General features: G+C 41.8%; 1 protein-coding gene across 1 annotated transcript in view; it reads right to left on the bottom strand.

The window, feature by feature from the left end:
• col11a1a (collagen, type XI, alpha 1a) overlaps window positions 1-24543 on the bottom strand; it is a gene marked incomplete at its 3' end in the record, with an annotated part of 76907 nt that overhangs the window by 26457 nt on the left and 25907 nt on the right. The window contains exons 12-39 of the mRNA XM_008280225.1: window positions 23961-24035; window positions 23753-23836; window positions 22591-22647; window positions 21344-21397; window positions 21181-21234; window positions 19988-20041; window positions 19796-19849; window positions 18834-18887; window positions 18332-18376; window positions 18074-18127; window positions 17933-17977; window positions 16824-16877; window positions 16011-16055; window positions 15146-15199; window positions 13905-13949; window positions 12858-12911; window positions 12725-12769; window positions 11401-11454; window positions 11200-11307; window positions 11068-11121; window positions 10066-10119; window positions 8989-9033; window positions 8786-8839; window positions 8521-8565; window positions 5727-5780; window positions 5075-5128; window positions 1944-1997; window positions 943-1050 (exon numbers count right to left, since the gene is read on the bottom strand). Coding sequence (XP_008278447.1) covers window positions 943-1050; window positions 1944-1997; window positions 5075-5128; window positions 5727-5780; window positions 8521-8565; window positions 8786-8839; window positions 8989-9033; window positions 10066-10119; window positions 11068-11121; window positions 11200-11307; window positions 11401-11454; window positions 12725-12769; window positions 12858-12911; window positions 13905-13949; window positions 15146-15199; window positions 16011-16055; window positions 16824-16877; window positions 17933-17977; window positions 18074-18127; window positions 18332-18376; window positions 18834-18887; window positions 19796-19849; window positions 19988-20041; window positions 21181-21234; window positions 21344-21397; window positions 22591-22647; window positions 23753-23836; window positions 23961-24035 — 1611 coding nt within the window. The remainder of the gene's footprint in view (window positions 1-942; window positions 1051-1943; window positions 1998-5074; window positions 5129-5726; window positions 5781-8520; window positions 8566-8785; window positions 8840-8988; window positions 9034-10065; window positions 10120-11067; window positions 11122-11199; window positions 11308-11400; window positions 11455-12724; window positions 12770-12857; window positions 12912-13904; window positions 13950-15145; window positions 15200-16010; window positions 16056-16823; window positions 16878-17932; window positions 17978-18073; window positions 18128-18331; window positions 18377-18833; window positions 18888-19795; window positions 19850-19987; window positions 20042-21180; window positions 21235-21343; window positions 21398-22590; window positions 22648-23752; window positions 23837-23960; window positions 24036-24543) is intronic.

Genomic DNA, 24543 nt, shown 5'->3' with positions numbered 1-24543 from the left:
ATTGGCAGGCTGACTTTATCTGCAAACAGGGAGGCACAGAAGAGTGGGCTTGAGAGGTATAAGAGGATTTGGGCTCCGCTGCCAAGACCTCCAAAAAGTGTCCCTGGCATACTGATGAACAGGTCTGAGCAGAGCAGGGGGGAAGAAAGTAGGGGCTGTGTGAGTGGCGGAGGGGTTCGGAGTTAGCCGATGGACTTGATTAAACTGTCTGTTTGGGGAAGACGGGGAGAAAATGAAAGGAGGAGACATGGGGTGTTTGAGGGGAGGGGATGGGGAGCAGGAGATGCTGAGTAGTCCTGGGAATCAGGGGGTTAGTTTGGAGCAGCACATACTTCTACAAAATGGCTGCTGTCTGCTCCTAATGGGTACTCAATTGCCCGGCAGGGAGGGCTGTGGAGAGAATGCAACCAGACACTCGGCCCAACCCCGGATACTGTATCCTCAGCAGTCACTCGGAGCTGGAACCTTCCACAGCGCAGAGTAATGGGGAGAATCTGCCGATTGCCGGGGTGCACTTCTGGATGGATTTATTGTTACAGACTTATTTCGACTTTCTCACAGTCTTATTTAAGCAACCCAGCAGTGTGTTTAGCTTCGCATAGCCCCAAGAAACATAACTGCTTGTGAATGCAGCTGGCTCGATCTGCAACATTCAATCACGTAGGATAATTGCGTAAGTTCACTTTGCAGCCCATGTGTATGCTCCTAATGTCTCCATCAACCTCCCTGGCATCCTCTCTTCAGTGTGACGAATGCCATGTTCAAACAGAGCACATGAGAACAGTGTATATCTGTTACCTTCCAAAGAAGACAGGGGGCGCTATGGGGCCATTTCTAATATGTTTTGTTGCCACACAAAAACAAATCTGCATGTATTTGAGAAGACCGGTTGGCAGGAGTATCTTACTTTCTCCCCTACAGGTCATGACATTCAACACGTACCTTGGCTCCCTCCTTGCCGGCGGCACCTGGAAGACCCTGCTCTCCGGGTGGGCCGGGGGGTCCAGGGTGTCCTCTCTCACCGACGGGACCGGTTTCTCCAGTGGGTCCCTAAAATGTCGTCACACGTTTGAATATTATTTGTCACAGCAAAAGTGGACAATTTATCAAAGTATGTTTGCATTTTAAGGCCTGTTTCAGAAGATCTCAGCTTCATTCTGTGCTATAAAGATCTGCTTCTATCCATTTTTATTTTGCATATTACCTCGCATTGTTGTGTTCTGATTGTATGATTCTTTTTTCACGGTACCACTTTGGTTGTTGCCTTTTTGGTACTTTTACTGGAGCAGCATCTTCAACTGTACTTCCCTTACAAGTTGCAGCAGTGCTTCAGAGACCACAAAATAAAAGAATGATGTAGCTCAACATGAGAGCTGCTGTGCACGGCTGTTCTTTGTTTAAGAGCTCAAAATACTTTCTACCAGCATTTGTTAGTCTTGTCATCATAATCATCCATAATTCAATTCTTTTCTGGATGCTCAACATCGATTGTCTTTCCATCCTCCATAATGGAAGTTTCTTCCGAGGGTCCAAAGACTGAAGCCACAGCAAGATATACAGTTCCTTGAAGTAAATTAGGGATTTGTGGTGTTGGGCTCATCAGCTCATCATCAAGCGATCCTGATCATTTGAATCAGGTGTGTTGGAAGAGGGACACATCTGAAACATGCAGGATTGTGGCCCTCCAGGACCAGGATTGGACACCCCTGGGCTATATAAATAAAATTCACAAATTTGAGACTTTTTTTTTTAGTTAAAAGAGCTTCTTCGTTTTCCTGAAAAGATTTTTGTTCCACAACACTGCTGAGACATTCCTCGCTTCATGTTTCCATAATTTATAGATTGTGTGTAATCTTTCAGATGGCTAGCTTACTGGTGCTGTTTTTTTTGTTTTTTGTTTTTTATAAATCATACATTTATTCTTTAGAATACTTTTCTCTTACCTGAGGCCCAACAACACCTCCCGGGCCTGGTGGACCAGTTTTTCCTTGGAAACCCTGAAAAAAAAAAAAGATTATAAAACCTTATTTAAACGGTTTACAACAACAATGGAAACACACAGCTCATCTATTAAAACCCAAGTAAACAAACCCAAGTGATTTCACTTGAGCTGATAAGAAGGGATTTAGGTTTTGGCTCGGCATTTCCCTGATGTAGAAACGAGGGCTTTTCAGGTTCTAGTCACAATCAAGAATAGTTTATTTTACATTACAGTGCTGGATGGAGAATAACTGTAGGTGAACGTACGATTATTTGATGCGCTGCAGACACAGATGTCTTTATTAATGTTAAGGTTACATGATAAGATTTTGGCCTTCACTAACCGTCCACAAGGACAACAGAAGCACCAAAGGAGATGTAAACATGCTCCAAGACATACAGAAATGTCTGAGGCTGAAATCCAACCAGGCCATCAGGACACCATTAATGAAGTACAGTAGACGCTCTTGACCAGAGGCAATATTACCCTCATGGATCTGCATCTATAACGACAATGATCTGACTTGCAAAACTGACAGGAGCAATAACTTGTTTATATAAGAGAGTAAACTGTGGCATGTATTCCCTCTGCTAAGTTGTTGTACATGATGCACCACTTTCATCCTCAGTGTGCAAAGTATTATTTAAGTGCAACCTTTACTTGGAAAACTATTATAATAGACTATTATTATAAACAATCCAACTTATTTTTATACTACTAATACATCCATTATTTGTCATTTTTCATTGGCTGAGTTCTGCAAAGTTCAGTTAAAACTTTTAACTCATGTTTTCATAGGTTTTAAAACCCCCCGACTCTACTGGTGTGATACCGTTGCTCTATGTCTGCTGAGTGTGTAAATATGCAGGCCATAACATTAGCCAATAACCAATACCTGCTCCACAGCTACTGCATGCAGCTTTAAAAGCACAAGTCTGTGTTGTCTGGGAGAACACAGGTGAGCTGGATGTAGTAAACTCGTTGCATTAAGTTTACATTCACAGTGTGTGCCGGTGCTGATTTGCATTGCAGCACTCCCTATGGACATGCTTAACCAGATTTAAAAAGGCAGAACGGGACAAGCCAAGAAAAGATTTAAGTTCAAAATCCCGAGCATTGACTCCCAACAGTGCAGCACAAATCAGATGAACTTCTGTCTTCCGGGAGAGGAACAATCCAATCTGCATTGGCTTGAGTCCTCCTCCGAGTGCTCTACAGTATATAACTCAAATATTACCCCAACGCTGATGCTTAGCAGTCCGCTATTAAGTGAATTAATGCAGCAGGAGCGTACGGCTAAAGAGCGACCGGTATCCTGGACGCAGATTGCATAATCTACTGGGGATATATCTTCCTCTTTTATCTGAGCTGCCGAACGCTGGCGTATTTTTAAAACAGGGTGACATGAGCGAACATTGTAAAACTCGATTAGGAAATTTACTGGGAGTAATTAGATGGAAGCAAACATGTCCGACTCCAGGAGCGGAGCGTTAGGTGCACAGTGACTTTGAATTAAACTTTTCCATTTTCACTTGATCTTTAAATCCCTCAATGTCCAAAGTCCATCCATAGCTAATGTTCACTGAGCTATTACACCGGCTACTCGTTTGAATTGGGACTTAATATCCTACGAAAAAAACACAAAGTTTTTCAAAAGCAAGCTCTTGAAAAAGCCGATCCAGGCTGACTTATGACTTTGGGCTTATTGATCACTATGCATTGTGATTTATGGTGATGTATTATTCAGCGGCAGCCCTCAGGCCATGCTGCTGCAGCATCGGCCCTGACTCAGAGACACCGACTCAAATCTTTATTTGCACTTCCTCAAATGCAACTTGTGTTGCCGGGGCCGGGGCGCCTATGAGCGTCTTTATTGCTGCGATCCATTCTCATATTGGATGCTTGTGGAGCCCGTTCGTCAGCACATAAATCTGCAGCCATAAACACCTTAATGAAGACTCTATCGTTGTCGCTCGAATCGCAGCAAAGGCAGGGAGGGCGCTCATGTGTGGTGTATTACGTTATCTATAGGAAGGAGGCAGGCGGGAAGGGAAGCTTTAATGACAGGGACGATGATCTGTCAAGCTTTTAGTAGAATTTATTGCCCTCCGAGCCTCGTCAAGCCGAGATGCACTGTTGCATACCAAGAACAGGGGAATTGAAGTTGAGCGCAGGGGATTTGCAACAAGGTGCGATCAAATCAAACTTTGATTTGGTTTTTTTTGTTGCTGTGAGGTAAATCTTACATCTCGTGGGATACTCTCTGTCTACACTGCACAGCCATTAAGTTCACATGCATTTTGTTTTTATAACTACACAAACCACGGCTCGCTGATGCAAGACATTCTTACATGTTTTCCCTCAGTTGTTCTTGTTTTTGCAGTCAGGTAGGATACCTTACTGCAGCAGCAGGACGGTCTAAGTTTAGCATCCTTTCACTGGATATTTGCAAACATGCCAAAGTAACAACAGCAGAGGAGCTCCACCAGAAATGGATGGCTCCCCAGCTTGCCGGTGTCCAAGTCTATGAGACAGGAGTCTGAGCCATCTGGATTTACACAGACAGGATGTATGTGTGTTGGCGCGTGTGTGTGTGTGTGTGTGAACGGAGAAGAGGCTGGATATAGACTCAGACAATGTTCACAAGGGCTTTGTCTTTTAGAGTTTTGCTTTACGAGATACGTCCGCCCCTTTGGCATCCCACGGAGATGTTGTATCGCTGATTGTTATCCCCTGTACGTAAGAGCAGCAGAGATAAGAAGTGGACGGGGAGGGGAGGGGAGGTGGGGATTCAATTGAGGTGCAGCTTACTGACTTGGGAGGATCAGATCTGTCTTGCAATTGAGAGGCGATTTAAAGGAATGAAAGCTAAAAAGGTCTCATAGGCAACTTTTGCTTAAATAGTAGCAGATACACAGATTACCGAGCATGAACACACAACTCCTGCAGGATTAAAGGAAGAATAGACTGTTAAAATTCTGAAAAACTGAGAGTTTTCTGCTGGATGTGAGGTCTTAGCAAGACGTCAGAGCCCGAGCAGAGCTGCACAGCTGACTGACGGCTCAAACAGGATATTGCATTTTCAGGACTCACCGTCTCTCCACGCTGACCAGGGTGTCCAGGCAGCCCGTCCTTTCCAGGCGGTCCCTGTTAGGTAGAAATAAAAACATACGATCACTAAGCAAGCTGGTGCGTTCATTATTACCACATTCATATCTGAATAACAACAAAATTGGTCCTATTGCTTGAAAAAAGTATTGACGTTTTATTATTCCACAACACTTTGGAAGCGCGATATAGAGTCTAAACATGATATTCAGAAAGGAAAAGTCATAGTTAGAAAACTGGAACACTAATGAAAAAATAACAGGTTTTATTTTATTTTATTTTTTTCCTGGTGAAAGGAACAACATCACTGGTTGAGGGCTGAGAGCCAACTATGAATCTAACCGGAATCAATAGGTGGAAATTACCACTTGTCTCCTGCCTAGAATAGGGAGTGAGAAAATGGGTTCTGCTTCAATAACAGTTAGACTAATGATCTCTGCACAGAATTAGGGATATTGCTGTGTATTACTGCACCCCATGAATTCCTCAAATTGAATCAATCGCGACTTATGTTTGCAAACTAGGCTAATTTGCTATTGATACAGAAAGGAGAGGAAAGGAAGTAAGAGTTTAGACAGAAGGAGCTCCAAACCGTACACTCTCAGCATAGTTTTACTTCGAGCTGTCAGGTACTTACTGGGGGGCCCTTTGGTCCAGGGAAGCCCACTGGTCCCTGTGGTCCTTGAGGTCCCTGCAATCAGCGAACGAGATTGATTAGAGATAGAAAGAGTAATGACACGGTCTGCTGCATTGTGCACAAAGACAAACAAATCCTAACGAGTTTAAAAGCTGAAAGAATGTCATGTGCACACTGTGAGTAATTTCAAAGAACAAAATCAAAGCTATTCATTCTAAAAGCTAATCTAAAACTATAGCCGTCAGGTTAGTCGCCACTTCACAGAACTCCAGCGATGTTTGGCCTTCCCGGTAATATTAAGTCATTGAGGTGTACACACAAAAAAAGGTTTTGTAGTCAACAAAAGAAGTAGTGAATGCGGAATAAGAAGGTCTCGCTGAATTTTAATTTGTTATAATATAGTGGCCCAACTATCTCACGCCATTATCTCAGCTTGACTGGTAATATTTTGTGAAAGGGAACATTTCTGGCATTAAATACTCATGAAGATAAATCCCAAGTAAGTGAACGACTGCTTGGTAAAATAAGGTCAACTCATTTCGAAAGTTAGTTCCTGTTAAATCCGACCGTCAAATCACAGAGAAACCGTTGTAATAATCTCATATAAGTCAGATAACAGAGTCTTTTATCAGTGCTAAGCCCCCATGTGTCTAATGATAAACTATTTTATACTAATGTAAAGTATATTATATGGTAACATATCGCTGATCAATTAGCAAAACTGATTTTGACGCTACAGTTTTGTTTATGTATTAAACGTAGGCAACCCGATGCTAAAGTGCATGTGTTGTGTATTCATCCCGTGCTCTGATAACGTGAGAGCAGCAGACATATAGACTGCATGTGAAAAATGAGACAAAAGAAGAGTGGAAAGTAGGACCCATATCAGCAAATAATGAATAAAAAATGTAGCGAGAGTCTGATAATGAAAAGGAAAAGAGGTCACTTTGCACGCTGATAGAGACGCTCGCCTCGTGAAGTTGTGTGTGGAAGTTTGTGCAGCGAAATATGTTGATGAGGTGGAAGTTTTTCTGCAAGTTTGCAAGTATATTGTGGAGGTAACAAGCGTTCTGTACGTAGAGAGATTAAATATAAATCACACATAAAGGATCTGATGCAAATTTAATAGATGTAATCTTATGCAATCGAATATAAACTTCAAAGTGGACTTGATGATCTGAGCTTTTCTTTAAATCTTATTCATTCATCAGATGTGAGGTTATTTCACCTCGCTTGTAGTGGGATTGTTGTTGGATTTTTTAAAACACCTTTTCCACACACGAGGCTACAGAAGCTCTTAGAAACACAGAGTTCATGATAGTTTGACCCGCTGAAATATTACGACTTTGAACTTCAGAACTGAACTTGAGCCACTAAGAATCACACAGTGTTGTTTCAAACTGCTTTCTACGGAAGCTCCTGAAGGACAAAGTAAAGTCATTTTAGTCAAAACTCAACATACAGCAGAGAACATGTTCTTTTAAACTTAACCGGTGATGCTCAATGTCGTCTGAGGACAAGATTACATTACAGAGATTATAAACTAAATTTAGGAAAAGCAACCAAATCACTAAATATGACTTCTTCACAGGTAACTACTGGCAAAAGTTTTGACTTGTTAAGATATGATTCCTTTGACATTGGAAATGCTTTAACGAGGCGTGACTGTGTCAGTGCGCCTGATTAGGCAGCTCAGAAACAAGCGCCTTCGTAGAATTCGTTAACACTCGTATATTTTTGTTGCTGCCTTTGAAAGAGAGGAGGCTCAGAGTTCTGATAAAGACGATTCCTCCCGTGTAGCGTTGGGTAGAAGCTAAAGCAAACAGGGCGCTTGCTGCAGATACGTAACATTTAAAGCTTTTCTCATTTGGATTTCGCTCCAATCAAACTAATGTTTCCCCATTTCATTGTTACAGAATTACATAGCACATAAACGAATAAAAAAATAAATGACTAAATAGAGTGTTATTGCTCGAAGGCTTGTATTGTTCAGGAATCACAGTGATGGTGAACTTTCCTGCAGATACCTAAGGCTAAAAATCTGGATTTGGACAATTTTGTTTTTTTTTGGTGGACCATCAGTTTAAAACGCTGCAAAGGAAAAAAAATGCACTTTAGGAACCAATGGGAAGCGACATGAAAGCAGAGCTGTTTGTAGGAACAGGAACGAAGCATAAAAGCAAAGCCCCAAATGACAGCAACATGGACGTTATTACAACAGGACCGTGTGCTGCCTAAGTTGCCCTGAGCGGTAAGCTGATTAACTTGTTTGGGTACAAGGAAAACTTCACAGAACAAAGAATCTTTTCATGTTAATGACATGGAGTACATAAACACAAGCTAAACGAAAAGGCTTTGGTCAAAAACAGGTTGATTCTAAATGACTCTTTAAATTAACAAGTTGATTGCTTCCTAATTATTTTCAGTTAACATCTTCTTTTGAGAAAAACTGTCTATCGATGTAAGGCGTTGACATGTTATTTGTCTGTCAAAAGTCCTAATGGGAACATAAATACATGCATACTGGTCATGTTTTTGTTGTACTGAAAGGTTTCTCCACTTTGACAAGTCAATACGGGCTAAATTCTAAATTAAACACTTCATCAAAGTCCCCAAAGTTTACAATAATACGTCTGCCATCATCATCATCCCAGTGGAGGGAGATGACATTGAACGGTCTAAGTACATTTTAACGCAAGGACAGCATTGAAAAACTGATGAAAAGATGTAACACTCGTTTGCATTAACATATAAGCATAATAGGCATCCCAGACGCAGCGTGTGGTGGACTTACTCTCTCACCAGGCGGGCCTGGAGGGCCGTCGTTGCCTGCTGTGCCCTGCAACACACAACAACAAATCATCACCGCTTAGTATTTAGCTTTGTTCTGATGATGTGCACGCTGTCTCTGGGAGCAGCAGGAAGCAGCTTGATGTAGAAATCTGTCATGATTTGATTGGTCAAGATTTATATCACCGTACACACAACGTTGTCCTGATTGAGAACCTACACAGAAAAACTTCTGATGTGTTTTGCTGTGATGGGTGTAGTGTCTGTACCTTGGGACCAGGTTTTCCTGTTGGACCTCTGGCTCCTCGAGCGCCGCGGGGACCCTAAAGGGAGACTCCAAAGTCAAGCACAGAATCTCGTACTAGTAGCGCTACTGTATGTAAGCTATGATATTTAATGATGCAAAAACCCTAACGATAGGGCACATCATTTGGTCAGAGGGATTATTAATCATGCAAGGAACCGTACATACCGTTGGACCTCTCTGCCCTCTTGGACCAGGCTTGCCAGCAATGCCCTGTTAGGAAGCCAACAGCAAAACGTATGAGGCACTTCCACTGTCATTACTTCACCACTGACAGCCCTTTAACACGCGCTAACATCTCTTCTACATCGCCAAACAAACCTCCGAACAGATCTTTTCCCTGCTCCGAATCAGTAGCCTCTGATTCCATCATTTTAAGAGATTAATTAAACAGCAGTTCTTAGTAATTAAATAACATTCTCTGTGATCTTCTGACTTTACTTGCATCAGGCGACTTATGAAATCCTGAAAATTATGTGTGAGCTTTGAACTATGATCACTACTTTGCTATAAAAAAAAGAAAAAAGAAGCAGGTTACATGACAATGAAAAGTGCTGGAGTCGTGCGTTTATTGGTGCAACCCGAACGTTTTGAATAACAACAAAGAATTTGTTAAGTAATTACTTCCACTGTTTGGCTGACCACAGCAGAAGAAAACAGGCTGCCAACAAACGAAAATCGCTGTAGCAGAGCTGCGAAATGACTTCCTAGCAGGGCGATTTCATTTCATAAAAAAAGTATTGAGTTTTAACTTTGGCAGGTGGACTTGGCACGAGCCAAGTAAAATACTTTAAAGTGTTCATTAAATGATTGGGATATATTTAACAGAGGAAATGGCTAATTTCTTTCAACCACTTTATACATTTAAGAGCTTCTGAAACGGACACTTTTTCTGTCATTACCTCCAAGAATCAATGGCTGGATCGAGGTGGATCGAGTTTGCTACTGCCTACTTAATTAGTAAAAGCAAAACATTTAAACTATATCTCAACATTCTGCAAACCATTTATTTATTTATTTTTTTTGCAGGTCTAGAAGTGAGATGATGGCTCAACGAAAGCCCAGTTGTCTCCACGTCTTCTGTTCTCTCCCCAGCATTGATTTTGCTGCCGTTATCTTTGGTGCCAAGTCACCATACAGATGCCTTTATAATAGGAATCAATTTTCTTTTTGTGTGGGGATATAAAGGCATGGTGATTTTCATACACAAACACTGTGTGGTGCTCAGCAAGTGTGTTTTCTCACCCTGGCTCCTTTCTCGCCGTTGGCGCCCGGGAACCCGGGGAAACCGCTTGAGCCCTGTCGATAGGAGAGGGAGACATCATGGAGGGAATTGAGAGAAACACCAGAGAGGCTGTGCGGGGAATGCATAATAACAAGGGCTCGTCCTGTTTTCTTTTATTTGCGCTACTGTCTGATGCCACCTTTAGTTAGTTTCACGCAGTTAACAACACGGCCTTTGTGTAAAAGTCCATGAATTTAGCATGAGCTTGAAAAATGAAACAGATAACCTCCATGACCTTAACACTTTCTGCCTGCTTTATTTTTTAATGCTGCCTTTTTTCCAGCAGGGTTTCATGACATTATTTAACACAATGAACATTTCTATATTAAAGTGAAACTCTATTCATTGTTTGTCAAGCTTGTAGAAGAGTTTGTAGCCTATAACTTGGCTGAGAAATAATTATTGTACACACAGACAAAGGTATGGCGTTACAACAGAACAACTAGACAGCTGTAAACACGAGACAAGGTGACATGATTTTCTCTTTACTCTGTGAACGGGAGATTTAAAAGCAGCTTACCGATTCTGCAGAACCTCACCACATGTAGCATTGGGGACATTCAATAAAAATAAATCAATGACAAACTCTTACATCTGTCAAATGTAAAATATCTATGTAAGATTACAAAAACACCTTATCAGGGAGCGGTGCGAGCATTTCTACATGTGCCACTTACAAAAACATTTTCCAGGAATGATGAATTTTTCGGGCCATTTTTTTTAAAAATCTTTTCCTTCATTGTAAAACACGTACAGGCACGTACTGCCATGCTGTATTGGTTTTTATGCAATCAAAAAATATTGACTGAGTGCTTTCATATTAAATCATTACGCTGTCTAGTATGGACATTTTGTTGTCTGTTGTGTTGTGCCGGTGTACTCTGATAACTGTGATGCCTTTACAGCAGGACAGGAAGTACTAAAAAACATCCCTCATTGTGTCAAGAGGGATGCAAACTCACCTTAGGTCCCTGTCTTCCTGGATAACCTGGCAATCCTGGGACTCCCAGTTTACCCTGAGAGACGTGAACAGCATCAGTAAGAACACAGTTTGAGCACAATCGGGACAATGCTGAACAGGAGAGCCATCACACCTTTTCTCCAGCCGGCCCAATGGGACCTGACTCTCCGTTGGGGCCAGCTCTGCCTTTGGGACCCTCGGGACCGTCCTCTCCACGGGGACCAAGCATGCCGAGCTCACCCTGTAGCCAACAAATGTGCACCAAATATCACACCGATTGTCTCCTTGTAAAGTGGAACGATACGACTGAACTCTTGGGAAGTTAGACCCTCACCCGGTCTCCTTTGATTCCCATGTCTCCCTTGAAACCTGGGAAACCGTCCTCGCCCTAAAGGGAGAAAAGAAGTTGTTGAATTTGTTCAGTTATTTCATTACATTGTTATTTAAAGCATTTATTTATCCCCCACACAAGGATGTGAAACTGTCTATTTTCTCCATTTGGGTGTGGATGACAGGATTGATGCTGCTATCTGCTGGCCAGACAGCGGAACAGCACATGCAAGGAGCTGTTAAGCTGTTGGTAGATGATGCTGTATTTACATATGCGCTACGTTTAACACCTGCATCAACTGGTTTTATTGGGGGCTGTGGATATATTGATGTAATAAACTGGGCAACACTGGAGTCAGTACATCTACAACACAATGAATCCAGAATCTGAAACCAAAAACCAGTCGGTGACGTCCATAAGTGTACGCTGAAGGACAGTTCGGCTCAACCTGTCTCTTTTCTTTGACACTTTGTCTTTCTAGTCTGTCTCTTGTCCATGTTTTCAAGCCCATCTGATGCATAATGCAGCGCCGAGCATGTCTGTAGCCAGCAACTCGCAAGACCACACACACACACACACACACACACCTGAAGTAAAACACATCCTTTATTCATAACAAACCCTTTCTCCTCAAGGTTTTGGCTTTTGAATCTCTTTCTATAAATAATTCAATAAAAATGATATGAATACCTGTCACTGTAGTGAGAACAACACCCCTCAGTCAGACAATAGATTTTATACAGCGGCATAACTGTATTGATCCTAAATAAAAATCATGAATATTAAAAAAAGAAGCTTAGTTTAAATTCTACATGGTGACACCCACAGTCGAACACTTCAAAAGCACTCGAGATTGATTGCAGGGCTCTTTGAAACCAAAAGCCTCGAGCATGACAGCTTTACATTCAACAACAGAGCGAGGGTCACTTCAAGACAGCCTCTGTCTCCGCCGACGATGGCTATCGACTGACCTCTGCATGGAACATTCAGTCTGCAGCCGCTGTCCACCACAGCTCAGAGGAGTCAAAACAAAGCTGGGAGTGCAGGTAGATAGCCACAAGTATCTGTGACATGAATATATTCACACGCTGCTCCCAAACTTTGTTTTTGTGGTCTTCATCACAAAGTGAAGTTTGGACCAACGCAGCCACGTTTATCAGACAGTCTGTTGATTCAACTTGCTCAAGTATTTATTTAAGAGCACCTACATGTGTATAATTGTGTATAATTAAGTATTTACTAGTTGTTTTTTTTAAGGAAACTGCAGAAATCATTGCATTCTATCTGTTTTATGTATAACTTGAATAGTAAGTAGTGAAGAGTTTACCTTCTCCCCCTTTGATCCCTTGAGACCACGAACACCGTCAGCACCCTGTCGGACAAGAGATTAATCAGAACACAGTACAAGGACTTTCAAAAGAGAGATTATAAAGACACGCATCGTGCAACAAATATGGTACCTTGACACCACGAGGGCCGGGATAACCGATGGGACCCTGTGGACCTGGTGGACCCTGGAGCAAAGGGACAACGCAAGTTCAGTTTGTTGTAATTGAAATTGTAATCATGCTTTAAATACATCGACAATGTTGTGTTATTATAAGACCATCAGTAAAAAGTAAGTAGTAAATACCAGGAATCAACTGATGCATTTTTTTCAGGGCTGCAACCAAAAACTGGTTGTCAAGGAAACCAGCAACCAGTAAAAAATGAAAATCTACATGCTAATATTTTGCAAACTCTAACACAAAACTTTGATTAAAAGCCTGTGTGTTTATTTCCATTTTACATCAGTTTAATTAAAAGATAACTTTTCTGGATGCCTGAGGGATCAGCAGCATTGATCTGTTGCTGATGACAAGCAACCAATCAGACGGCGCTGTGGGCAGGACGCTGCTTAAACACCACAGAGCAGCGACGGCACAGAGAGAGAGGTGGCCGCATTTCAAAATTAACTAAATGAGAACTGGTTAAAATTACCAGCAATCACAAAAATGTCGACTATCCACCAAACAGGAAAGAAGAAAACTGTAGTAAATATTTTATACAAGAATGTAAAGAATCAAACTGTAATAAACACTGCTATTCATCCATGATAAAAGCTTTTTAAAGGTTCCAACGGGAGCAGAAACACTAAACGTGACTATGAAAGGATGAATAACGCAGTGTGAAGCTGTCAAATAAAAACAAAATGTTATTTGTCCTTTAGTGATCAACTACAGCTTTATTGTTTTATGAAGTTGGTTAGCAAAAGAAGCAGCACCTTTAGGTAAACGCCTCTTATATGAATATGCTATCAAAGGGGGAAATAAAAGCAATCTGATCTATCGAGATACATAAACATGTAACTGTTGTCTTTTTAGCTCACATGTCTGGAGCGATTTCTGAGTACATTAGTGACACATGTTAAGATTATTATCTGGGTAAAACGCTGCTTTAGTTCATGTCCTCACCACCTTAGCACACATGAATGCAAATAAATGTCTCAGTGACTTAAGAACACCTACCTGGGCTCCTTTCTCTCCAGCTGGACCCTCCTTACCAGGATGACCCTGTCAGATGGAATAAAGTGATTAAAAGTGATCAAGCTAAATGTCCAACAAAGTGAAAGTTATGCAAACAAATTCACGTTTTTTAGCTTCATGATACAACCAGTTATGATGTAGAAGCAAGTTAACAATCAAGAAGTGCAGTATTTGTTCATGAATTGATTTAAACGCCAATATCTGGCTTTTGTCTTGTCCTAATTAGCTGCTGTACAGTAGATGAAAGACAAAAGACTATTTTTTCTGATCAAAGGTGCAGCGTTGAATCCATGTATTACATCAAAAGTTTAACATCTCCATTCTGTGTGCAGGCCATAGGATTGCAAGTTAAACTAATACCAATCTGTATGTATAATATAGCGTCATTAATTATAGCTTGTGATCACTGGTGATGTCAGGATGGTGGTGCAGGTATACAAGCCCACACATCCTCACATATATGAACCCTTTAGCAGCAAACACCTGGCAGTTCCAATTTGAGGTGTGAGATTGAGGCAGAGGGCTGTAAATCACCGGGCTCTGAGGCCCGAGGGCAGCTAAAGGGCTGCCTGCCTCTTGAACTTACAGGCCTCTCCTAGCGAGGGCAGAGAGGGAGGGATGACATGAGCGACTGCGGCTGTGGAATAACAAATCCCATCGGCCCTTTATTATGTTTCGGCTGATGAAAAATGCCTTGAGAGATTTCAGAGGCACAGTTCTGCCATATTTCAGAGGAAGGGTTCGGTGTGTGTCGAACACCAAAAAAGGGAAATCGATCAAAAGTACGGCGTGGCCACATTTTGTTTGCAGGATACAGTTTGAGCAAGGCAGATATAAATACAGCAGGACGCCAAAATGCAGTCGTGTACATGTAATTTGGTTAAGATATGTCTAATGAAAGAAAAAAGGATAAACAATGATGTGCAGCCAGAGTTGAATCCTACTCTATGTATTGTGTGAATGGCTTGATGGGGAAATCACAGGTGAGCCCTGGGTTTGGGACAGACTAGTGATCAGAATATAATCATCCTTCACCATTGCACTCAGAGCATCGCTGTTCTTGTGTTATGTGTGTCTGAAAACATATGAAAGAAAGCAACAAAAGAGCCTGAGGTCTGGATGGCTGTTACAGGAGTACAGTGGAGTTATAGTCCTGTTGTGTGTGCATATGTGTGCAATACTGATATAGTGTATGTACGTATATGGGTGATAAGAGCACGCACAGGAGGCCCGTCAGCTCCAGGTAATCCAGGCAACCCCGACCGGCCCTGAGGTCCCTGGAGGAGGAAAAGGAAAGACAAAGGTTGTAATATAGTCTCAGAATTAACACCGACAGGCTCCAAAAAGCCAAACATCAACTTTTTGCCCTTTGCCTTATTATTATGATGTCATTCTTATTATTAAGGCCAATTAAACTACAAACGCTAAATGTAACCTAAAGGGATGGAAGCTTAATTCAAGGATTCAAGGATTGAAGTAACTTTCATTGTCATGCCAGCTCACTATTACATGTTTCCGGTACGAAATTGGTACTCAGGTCCTGTTTTGTTTTGTTGTTTTTTTTAAGCCTAACAAATAATAATCAGTACAACTGTAAGACAAGAGCAACATATAGGTAAAAATACAAGCAAATAAGTGTACTATAGTAAAAAATAAGTTTACTATAGTAAAATGTAAACATTAAGGATATTCAACCGTAAGCATGATACTGCCACGATGTAATTATGGTAATAAAGTGATTTCTGGAGAAATATCTAAGATGAACAGCCTTACCTGTCAGTCAGACAGACATATAATAAATAAATATGTACATTTGAATTTAGTTGTAACCTTCACATAGCTTGACTTTTGTGAACTCGCAGATACCAAACTAGGAGGCAAACGCTAGCTTATATCTAGCCCTGTACCCTAAATCTGACTTACTGTGATGTTGACATATAGGTTATTGATTACATTTGGATTATCAATAATTCCTGGAACCTGACTGTGATTGCTGGACTGAAACCACAAGTTGAAGCTATGTTTTATTTCTTTCGTACGGGGCTTCAATACGAAGGGAAACATTTAGAGGAATATCTTGAAACGTACTTTTTCTCCGGGTGGTCCGATGGGGCCTTGAGGTCCAGGAAGACCCTAAAAGGCAAGAGACAATTAAGAAGAAATGAGAGTCTGTTGCTACAGCAACAACCAGCACACTCAAACACAAGGTGAATAAACTGAAGAGTTGTAAATAGTTGAGCTGGTGCAGGAATGTGAGGCTTGTGGTGCGTTTGTGTTGTCAGTGGGCATATTAGCATCTAGCATGCTTGTGGAACTGCACACATTTAAATATTTGCTCGTGTGTTCCCGTATATGCATTTCTGAGCAGCAGCCCAGTGTGTGTTTGTTGCAGGGAAACTGGAGGCACTGAAGCTCGCGCCAACAGGTGTGGCAGCTTTTCAGGAATTCCACCAACATGAATATGAAGCTTTGACCCCACAAAGTCCCCTCTCCTAAGATAACCTTCTAAAAAACATCAGAGGAAAATGTGTGTGGTGCACGTAGGTTGTATGTCACCAAAGAAAAGATGTCACCAGAAAAAGAAACAGGGTGGTCAGAAAAGAGGAAGTCAAAAGATCAGTGGTATTTAGTGCATTAAGTTTAACTTGAATAAGCACCACACTGAAAACACAAACATGACATCCTGCTGAGAGAATCAAGCCATCCAGTTTCATATCTAATCCGTTAAATGAATCCCTGACCTAATCTCTGAAATCAAAATATCTGTGCATGTGGAGTTTATGCTGAAGTTACAAACAGCAAAGAGGACTTTCTGTATTTAAACACCACGCTGCACGCCTCTGCACACCACACTTTGTTTCTGACATGTGCACCGAGGCGGTGTGAGATTGATTTGTTCACCTGCGTTCCGGGGATTCCCTGCTGACCGGGTGGGCCTGGCTCTCCTTGCGGTCCCTGAAAAAGACGAAAACTGTCAGAACTAGACACTGAATATTAGAGCCAGAGGAGCTGCCACCAATACAGACGCTTGAATCACATGCATGAGCGTCAACAATCTGGTGCGGTTCATCCGACCTTCTGGCTGTAAACAACGTGAATCACTGTGACCCTGAGACGTGTTGTTATGAGCTGCAAAGAGGACTCAAAATTCAGATTTCTGATATGATTTACGATCCTTCAGAAATGATTTAAAAACGTTGCTGTTACAGGTTTTACTATATCGGCCACAAACGGTGTAAAAAGTTGAACCTAGCAGTGCGTTCTAGCCCCATATAGCATCTCTAAGCTGTTTAATGAACAGCTAGTTATGTGACTAATTTTACTGAGTATTTGGTACACCTAAACAGCCAGTCCTGCCTTGGATTAACCCTTCGCTGAACCTGATGTATCCCATGTAACCCGTAGGTGCTACAGGTCATGTAGTTGCTTTGGATCGTGCTCTGCTTTGGGCACTCGGGTAACAAAATAATAGAATTGTGTAATTATGCTGGTTTTCTGATCATTAAAGATCAGGATGAAATTAAAAACTCTAATAAGGAAGCCCTTGCTCTTTGACAGTGTTCATAACTGTATAAAGTGTCTTGATTACAACAAAAAAACACTCAAAACTCAACACTAGAAGCTGTGATTTGATGTGTTTAAGTGGTTGAAAGCACCCTCGTGGACCTAAAATAGCACTGAGTTCAGTAGCTGTTGTAAATTCTCATTAGTCAGAATTTATCTTGTAATATTTATTTTGCGAGGTCTTAATAATACATCAGGCAGAAAAAGGGCAAAACCACAATTCAGCACTTGATACTCTGCTGCCTTTCAGATGACTACTGCTCTCCTCCTCAGCTCCCCAAAGGCATATGAATGACCTCTGACCTCACAGCTGTGCATCCTCGAGTGATTTTAACAGACAAAACTAAGTGAATGAAAAGGTTCTGCAGAACTTTAACTCTGCAGCCTGTGGAGCTGATGCAGGAACATTTTAAATCAGTTTTACTGGGAGGAAGATGTGTTCGTACCATGTTTCCTTTGGGACCTGGAGGTCCGTCAACTCCGGCAACACCCTGCGGAGGACAGATCGGAGAAGACTCATGATACATCATATAAATTAATGGCAGCCATATCAGAAGAAGGGATGCTAGAAGCCATGGTATACGTACAGGTGATCCGGGGGGTCCCGGAGGACCACGAGGTCCCAACAAACCTCGAGGACCCTATGAAGGACGAGTAAGAAAAATTAGACTTATTCTGTCTATAACAGTGTAGAACCGCTTTTCAGACAAGACCAGGTCTGTTTCCTGGTGGATGCATGTGTTAGCTTAGCTACATAGCTCAAAGAAGATCGTGTTGCAGCTTGCTGGAACCACATAGGTTTGGAAAAGCTTGATGACATATAACCAACAGCAGACAAGCCTTACACTCTCGCCAGCTAATCCTCGAGGCCCAATCTCTCCATCCTCGCCCTGAGGGAGGAAAAGAACAGAATCACAGTCGGTTTAATTAATTAAGCTGCAGTAGAGGATCAGTGTTTAGGGTTTCTATTTAAACAAATAAAACAATGAACTAAATACAGGGATCTTGTATTAGATGTCAGCTATCAACACCTATAATCATAAGCTCTCAAAAGCCTGTATTAGTCAGGGCTCAATCTCGACCAATCCAAACATTGTTGAATGAAGTAACACCCTGGAGGTGGTGGTTGGGCTGTGGGGGTGTAGGGGGGAGGCTGAGGTGGTTGGTTTCAGGGGGAGGAAAGGTTAAACACAAGCTCTCCTCTCCTTCCCGGTTCACAGTCTCCACCCAGCTGCCGCCGCCTGAGGGCTGAGCTGGTGGAGCGCAGCTGATGTGGACGAGCGTAGCGGCGGTTCACCTCAGCCGAGCTCAGTTTCCCTAAAAGTTTAGAAAAGAGGAAGTACTTACTCTCTGGCCGTCCTCCCCAGGGGCACCTGGGGGTCCCATTGGGCCGAACTCCCCCTGAGAGAGAACAGACAGATTCAGGTTAATTCATCATGTAAGGGCTGACCAGATCTCTGCTGGAGGCTTGTGTGATGCTTCATGTGTGTTTCGTACACATTTGAAGTAGTTTTGAAATATTTGTTGTCAGTTTCTCTGCTGACTTTGTATTAAAACAAATCCAAAGCATCATCTCCTCACGCCAAGCTACTCATCTGGACACTTTAGTTTTTTGTGTCTCGACTCAACTTATCGTGTGATTTCTTGATATTACATTTGCCTAACTTAAAAAGGAAGTCATACTTTTCCTCTAAAATGTGTGAGCCTGTTAGAGATCATGTAATAAATTGGGCTAAGAGAAATATTTAAATTTGAACAACCAGGTGAAATGCATCAAGCTGATGAAACCCACTGTAAAATCATTTCTTCATTTTGCATTTTACAAATCGATGGCTTCTGCGCACCGCCGCCATCAAATCGTTCCATGGAGTCTGATTAATGCAGGTACATTAGCAGAAGACAAATTAAAACCTTGTCTTCCCTTGTATCCCCTCATGACACTGCAGTTATTTATTTAAGGAGGTTATTTTCTATTTTCTGGATGTGAAATCTGATCTGACAGACACCCACAGCGTCCAGCTCTTTACTAAAGCACAGTAATCTGAGAAGATAAATCCCCAGTCACTCAGGGGGTTTGATTTTAATGCCAGTATTGGGACTTATCACACGAGTAAACAGCGCTTTGCTCATAAGCTCAAAAACATCTAGAGGAGTTTGTTTCCTCACGCAAACAATACTCCGTTGTTCACGAGGAGTTCTTTGTAAATCTGGTTCATTTCTCCTCTCAGTAACTCAACTTTAACGCCGTACAAATTCAGTCACAGGATTTTGACGAACTGAACCGATGACATCCACCGTACTGGACTCACCCTGTGTCCCTTCTCACCAGGCAGCCCAGGAAGTCCATCAAAGCCTCGGTCGCCCTGTAATAACGCAGAGCAGCAGATGTCAGCAGATCACACGGCACTAAAACATTCATTACGGCTTATGCATAACAATACTTCCAGTATTCGCTCATTTGTAGTCGGTGACATAAACATGACAGGTTTCTGTGCCGGTACCTTGGAGCCAGGCTCTCCGGGCATTCCACGGGCGCCATCAGCTCCGGCACGGCCCTTAAAACAGCACAGAGATTAAGCATATACACAAACTCTGAAGGGGTTTGGAACAAAAACACCTCTGAACTTGTAGAAAATCCGTGCATGTTTGTTTGTTTGTTCATTTGATCTGCTTTGTTGTTATCCTATTATTCTCTCTCTGTTTTGTATATCGTCGTAAACCTCTTTGTCCAGACACCTGCCAAAGTTTAAAAAAAAAAAAAAAAAGTTTAATCATCAAGTAATCTTTATTTTGGATGTAACTCTGCTGTCAAATACCGAACCACCGGGTCCAGAAGGTTTGTTTGTTTATTTATGTTGATTCCCATGAGGTTTGGCAGGTCAATTGTTGGATTGTGCAGAGTTTAAACAATAAATTAAATATTATATATCAGTAAATATCCAAGTATGCTGCCCGAAACAGCAAAAAGCACCAATGACGAGCAGTAAAGCAAAACGGACGTCATAAATCACTGGTCAAGGAAATATAACACACAAAATAATGAATTCAAGCATTCAAAAGGAGGAATTGAGGATTAAAAAAAAGCCTTTCACTATTCTACACCAGCTCAGAGAGAAGAAAACCAAACGAATCAAAAATATAATTATAACTCTGATGCTGCTTTTTTGTAGCTATTATCTCTTCTTCTCCTCCTTTTTTAGAAAATATTTAAACCAACATTAAGGGAAGCGCAAGAAAATTTGAACTGAAGCTGCACTAGATGAGTGGTCTGACCAATTCTTTTATCAAATTATGTGACATTAAATCAGCTCCCAAGTTCATCAGGCTTGCATTACTAATTTGCCAGTGACTGGTTTATGTTTATTAGTATCCAATTAGGTCAAGATGCTTGGCTCCGCAGAGTGACTGCACCGTGACACTAATTGCGCCCCACATCCATAGTCAGTTTTCCCGTTTTGGCATTTTCAGACAGATTAACTGGCCAGCCATTGATCCGAGGATTGCAGGGAGCACAGGCCTTTAAGCACATATCAAGCAATTGTTTGTTGGAGTGGAAATAAGCCTCTCAGCGTTTGTGGAGTGACCACAAGTACAAACAACCACACAACAGCAAACACGGAAGCATGTGAGCGCGCACACACACACACACACACATGGTGCAGTGTGAGTGCCGGAGGTGAGCGAGTTCACTCACCCTCTTGCCAGCTTTGCCAGGTTGTCCTGAAGGCCCCTGGACGCCACGGGGACCCTGCACAGACACATGAGGACCAGTGAGCGACCAAACAATCCGTGAGCTGGGATGAGGCCTTCATTAGCTGGTGTATTTTTTACACATTATTAGGATCATCACTTCTCACCTGAGGACCGGGGTCTCCACTTTCACCTTTTAATCCACCAGTACCAGGTGGACCCTAAAGACAGAGAACACATGTCACATAGATGTACTTCAAACAATTAAGCACAGTTTCCTGGAGCTGAAACATAAAGTAAACAGCAGATGGCGATATTTAGCTTAATATGCACAGGACGCATTTGTGTTTTCACATTAACATAAATTAATCTGCAGATTCCTTCTGTTACATATGCACAGCCTACCTGGAAACAATGCAAAATGTGATGTATTATAAATGCTATCACTTCTTGAATGTGGGATTATGTGCAGCTGGTGCAAACACTCAGGTTCTTGTGTTCAATTGGGCAAAATGTTTGTTTTAGCATCTAAATGAGTTGCATCTGATTTGTGAAAATGCAGGAAGTTCCCATCTGTTGCCTGAGACTACACGTGCAGGCACACGAACACTACTGGGTGTCTTCTGGCACATACTTAAAGCTAAAAAAACAATGCTTAACTGTTGTTCTAGGCAGAGATTTAGGACATATACTGTGATCTGTCTGCAGACAAGTGATGATTCAATTATGAATTACAACATTTCAGAATCACAAAACATCCCAGCTGTCTGAAAAGCTGAATGTGTGCCGCAGACAAAAGCCACAAATTCCTTATCTCGTCCACTTTCCTTTGCATCTGATTATTTCCGTATCATTTCAGATCGTTACGCCTTCAGCCCCAGAAAAGCAGATTTAACAGAAGGTAACTCTCTGTGTCTTCTGTAGGGTCTTTTCCTCGAGATAAATAGTGGATCGTGTATCAACAAGCCCAAGGAGGGGGAAAAAAAAGAAGCAGAAAAAGAGCAGGGAGGGGGGGCAGGGCAACAACAAATTCAGATTTGGCAGCTGGTAGCACCTAACAGACAGGTAGTGTGTCCGTCGAGCCACCAAGCAACACTGCAAAACAAATAATCGTACCAAAAACATGAAAATACCAACAATACAAGATGATATTATTCCTTTAACAGCTATACCTGATACAACAGTACAGATTTACTGAATTATTATTTAAGCATTGACCTCTTAAAAGCTCTTTCTGCAGTGTTGGTGAATGGCAACAAGCTTTTTATTACCTCAAAGAGTCAATATGGATCCAAACTGACAACTGAAATTAATTATTGCAATCACAATAGACCGAATAATAAACACGAGTTTGTAGTTTCAAAAGCAGTGTTTGCTCGACCAAACTGCAGCATTTCTGTGAACGATGACTCACCACTGGCCCCGATCTTCCTGTCAAACCCATCGGCCCAGGGGGTCCCCTCATAGCCAGCTGCAGGGCAGAAACACAGACAAGACCAAGGTCAAATTCCACTCAGTAAAAAAAAAAATCCACTCAACAAAAAAAAAGAACTGTACATGCATTTCTGTGTACTGCACATGTATTATGTTACATGTGTTTGTATAAGTTAGCATACTTTCCACACGTTGTTTTCATCCTGTGCCACGCTTTAGTTTCAAATTTTATTTGTGTGACATGCTTTTAACGGTTTGTTTTGTGGGTCCACGATGAGTTTTTGTTGTTTATTTTCTGTCCTGAATGTCTGAACAAGAATTCAATTTTGGAGTTTAAATAAAATCAAAGCTACGTATGACTACTTATAAAGGTTTTCCCAATTTGGTGCTTACATACTGACAACAAATAGCTTAACTAGAGCTATAAATGGAAGAAAAAATGAAAGGCTTTATTTAAAGTCTATCCACAGTCTCAGTGTATCGATTCTGTATTGCATTGTTGATTGTAAATTTTGAGTATGTGTGGCTAACTTTGCAAAATAATTCATATTTGCAATAGAGAAAGTCACACAAGGCTACATCTCGAATTTAATATACATGTCATGCATTTGGTTCTAACTCGTATCTAAACACTATTTCATCATGTTGTGTTGCAGGACGTCCAAATCTATTTTTCCACGTTTTATCTCCTGGCTCACTGCGGTGACTCAGTGTGTGATTAATTTGGGATACAGTGCGGGACTCTTCCTCTTTTCCTCTAACTGCCCACCTCCTCTCCAGCAAACACACAAAAAACATTTTCTACACCTGTTGGTTTCGCCCACCCGCAGATAGAGAGCCCCTAAAGTATTTTTAACAGTCTCTCCCGTCTGTCCATCTGTTCAAAGTGGCCTTTTTATGTTGTTGCTCTTCAGCCTGCTCGGCACGTCTCCTTTTAGCCTTGCAAGGCCAACGAAACGCAGCGCAGCCCCCTCCCTTCACCTCCCATCCCCTCCAAAATATGGTCTTCCTTCCCCTCCTTTGCCCCTACAGCTGTGTGCAGAGAGCGGGTCGGGGGCAGGGGTTTGTCCACAGCCTTCAGGCTTTCCAGGGGCTTTCATTTTTATTTTTTTTTAATTTAAAAAAAAGTTCTTTCTACTTACTCTGGCCTGAGAGAGGATGGCCTGCGCTTGAGCTTCTTGGGCCGACACCACTGGACCTTTCTCACCATCTCCACCAAAACGGAACTGTTCCAAACACACACAGACGAGCTCAGTGTGTTTGTCATCACTATGCAATACTCGAGAAACTAGCCTGAAATAATAATAAAAAAAGCTGGGTGGTTTGTACTTCTTTTGCAAATGCACTTACTGGCAGCATCAGCATGGTACCTGGGGGTCCTGGCAAACCGTCAGCACCAGGCAGACCAGCGCGACCAGGAGGACCCTGCAATACAAAAGACACAGGACCGGATTAATACAATTCTGACATTTGAAAGACCAAGCAGTGAACAGCTACTTACTGCATGATAACTTACTGAACTAAATCTATATGTTATCATATTTAGGGGATCAGAGAAGCTAACGTATTAACTAAAGCTGCCCAGCAACTCTTTTATGCACTTGTTGTGGTTTTAAAGTAGCGACATTTACATCTGGGTTGAATTTTTTTTTGAACATTCCCTGAAAATCACCGTAAGAATGTTCAACAACCTGTAGACAAAATGTACAAACCCATGTGTAGTCATAAAACATGATGCTGCTTTGAAAACTGGGCCTGGCCAAGAACTTTTTTTTGGCGTGCTATTTCTTATGCTGTTAAAACACAACGATGCATCTTTACATACGCACGCCGCACACGGGCAGACGCACGAATAGAGCAGTGAATGCTGCAGGAGTGCTGTTTGTTGGTTCGACTGAGCACGTCCCCCTTCACTTCTATCTGCAGTCCAAAA

The sequence above is a fragment of the Stegastes partitus genome, unplaced genomic scaffold, assembly GCF_000690725.1.
Source record: "Stegastes partitus isolate 25-593 unplaced genomic scaffold, Stegastes_partitus-1.0.2 Scaffold186, whole genome shotgun sequence".
NCBI lineage: Eukaryota > Metazoa > Chordata > Actinopteri > Pomacentridae > Stegastes > Stegastes partitus.
Note: the sequence above shows the minus strand (reverse complement) of the source record. Positions and strands in the feature narration are given on the sequence as shown.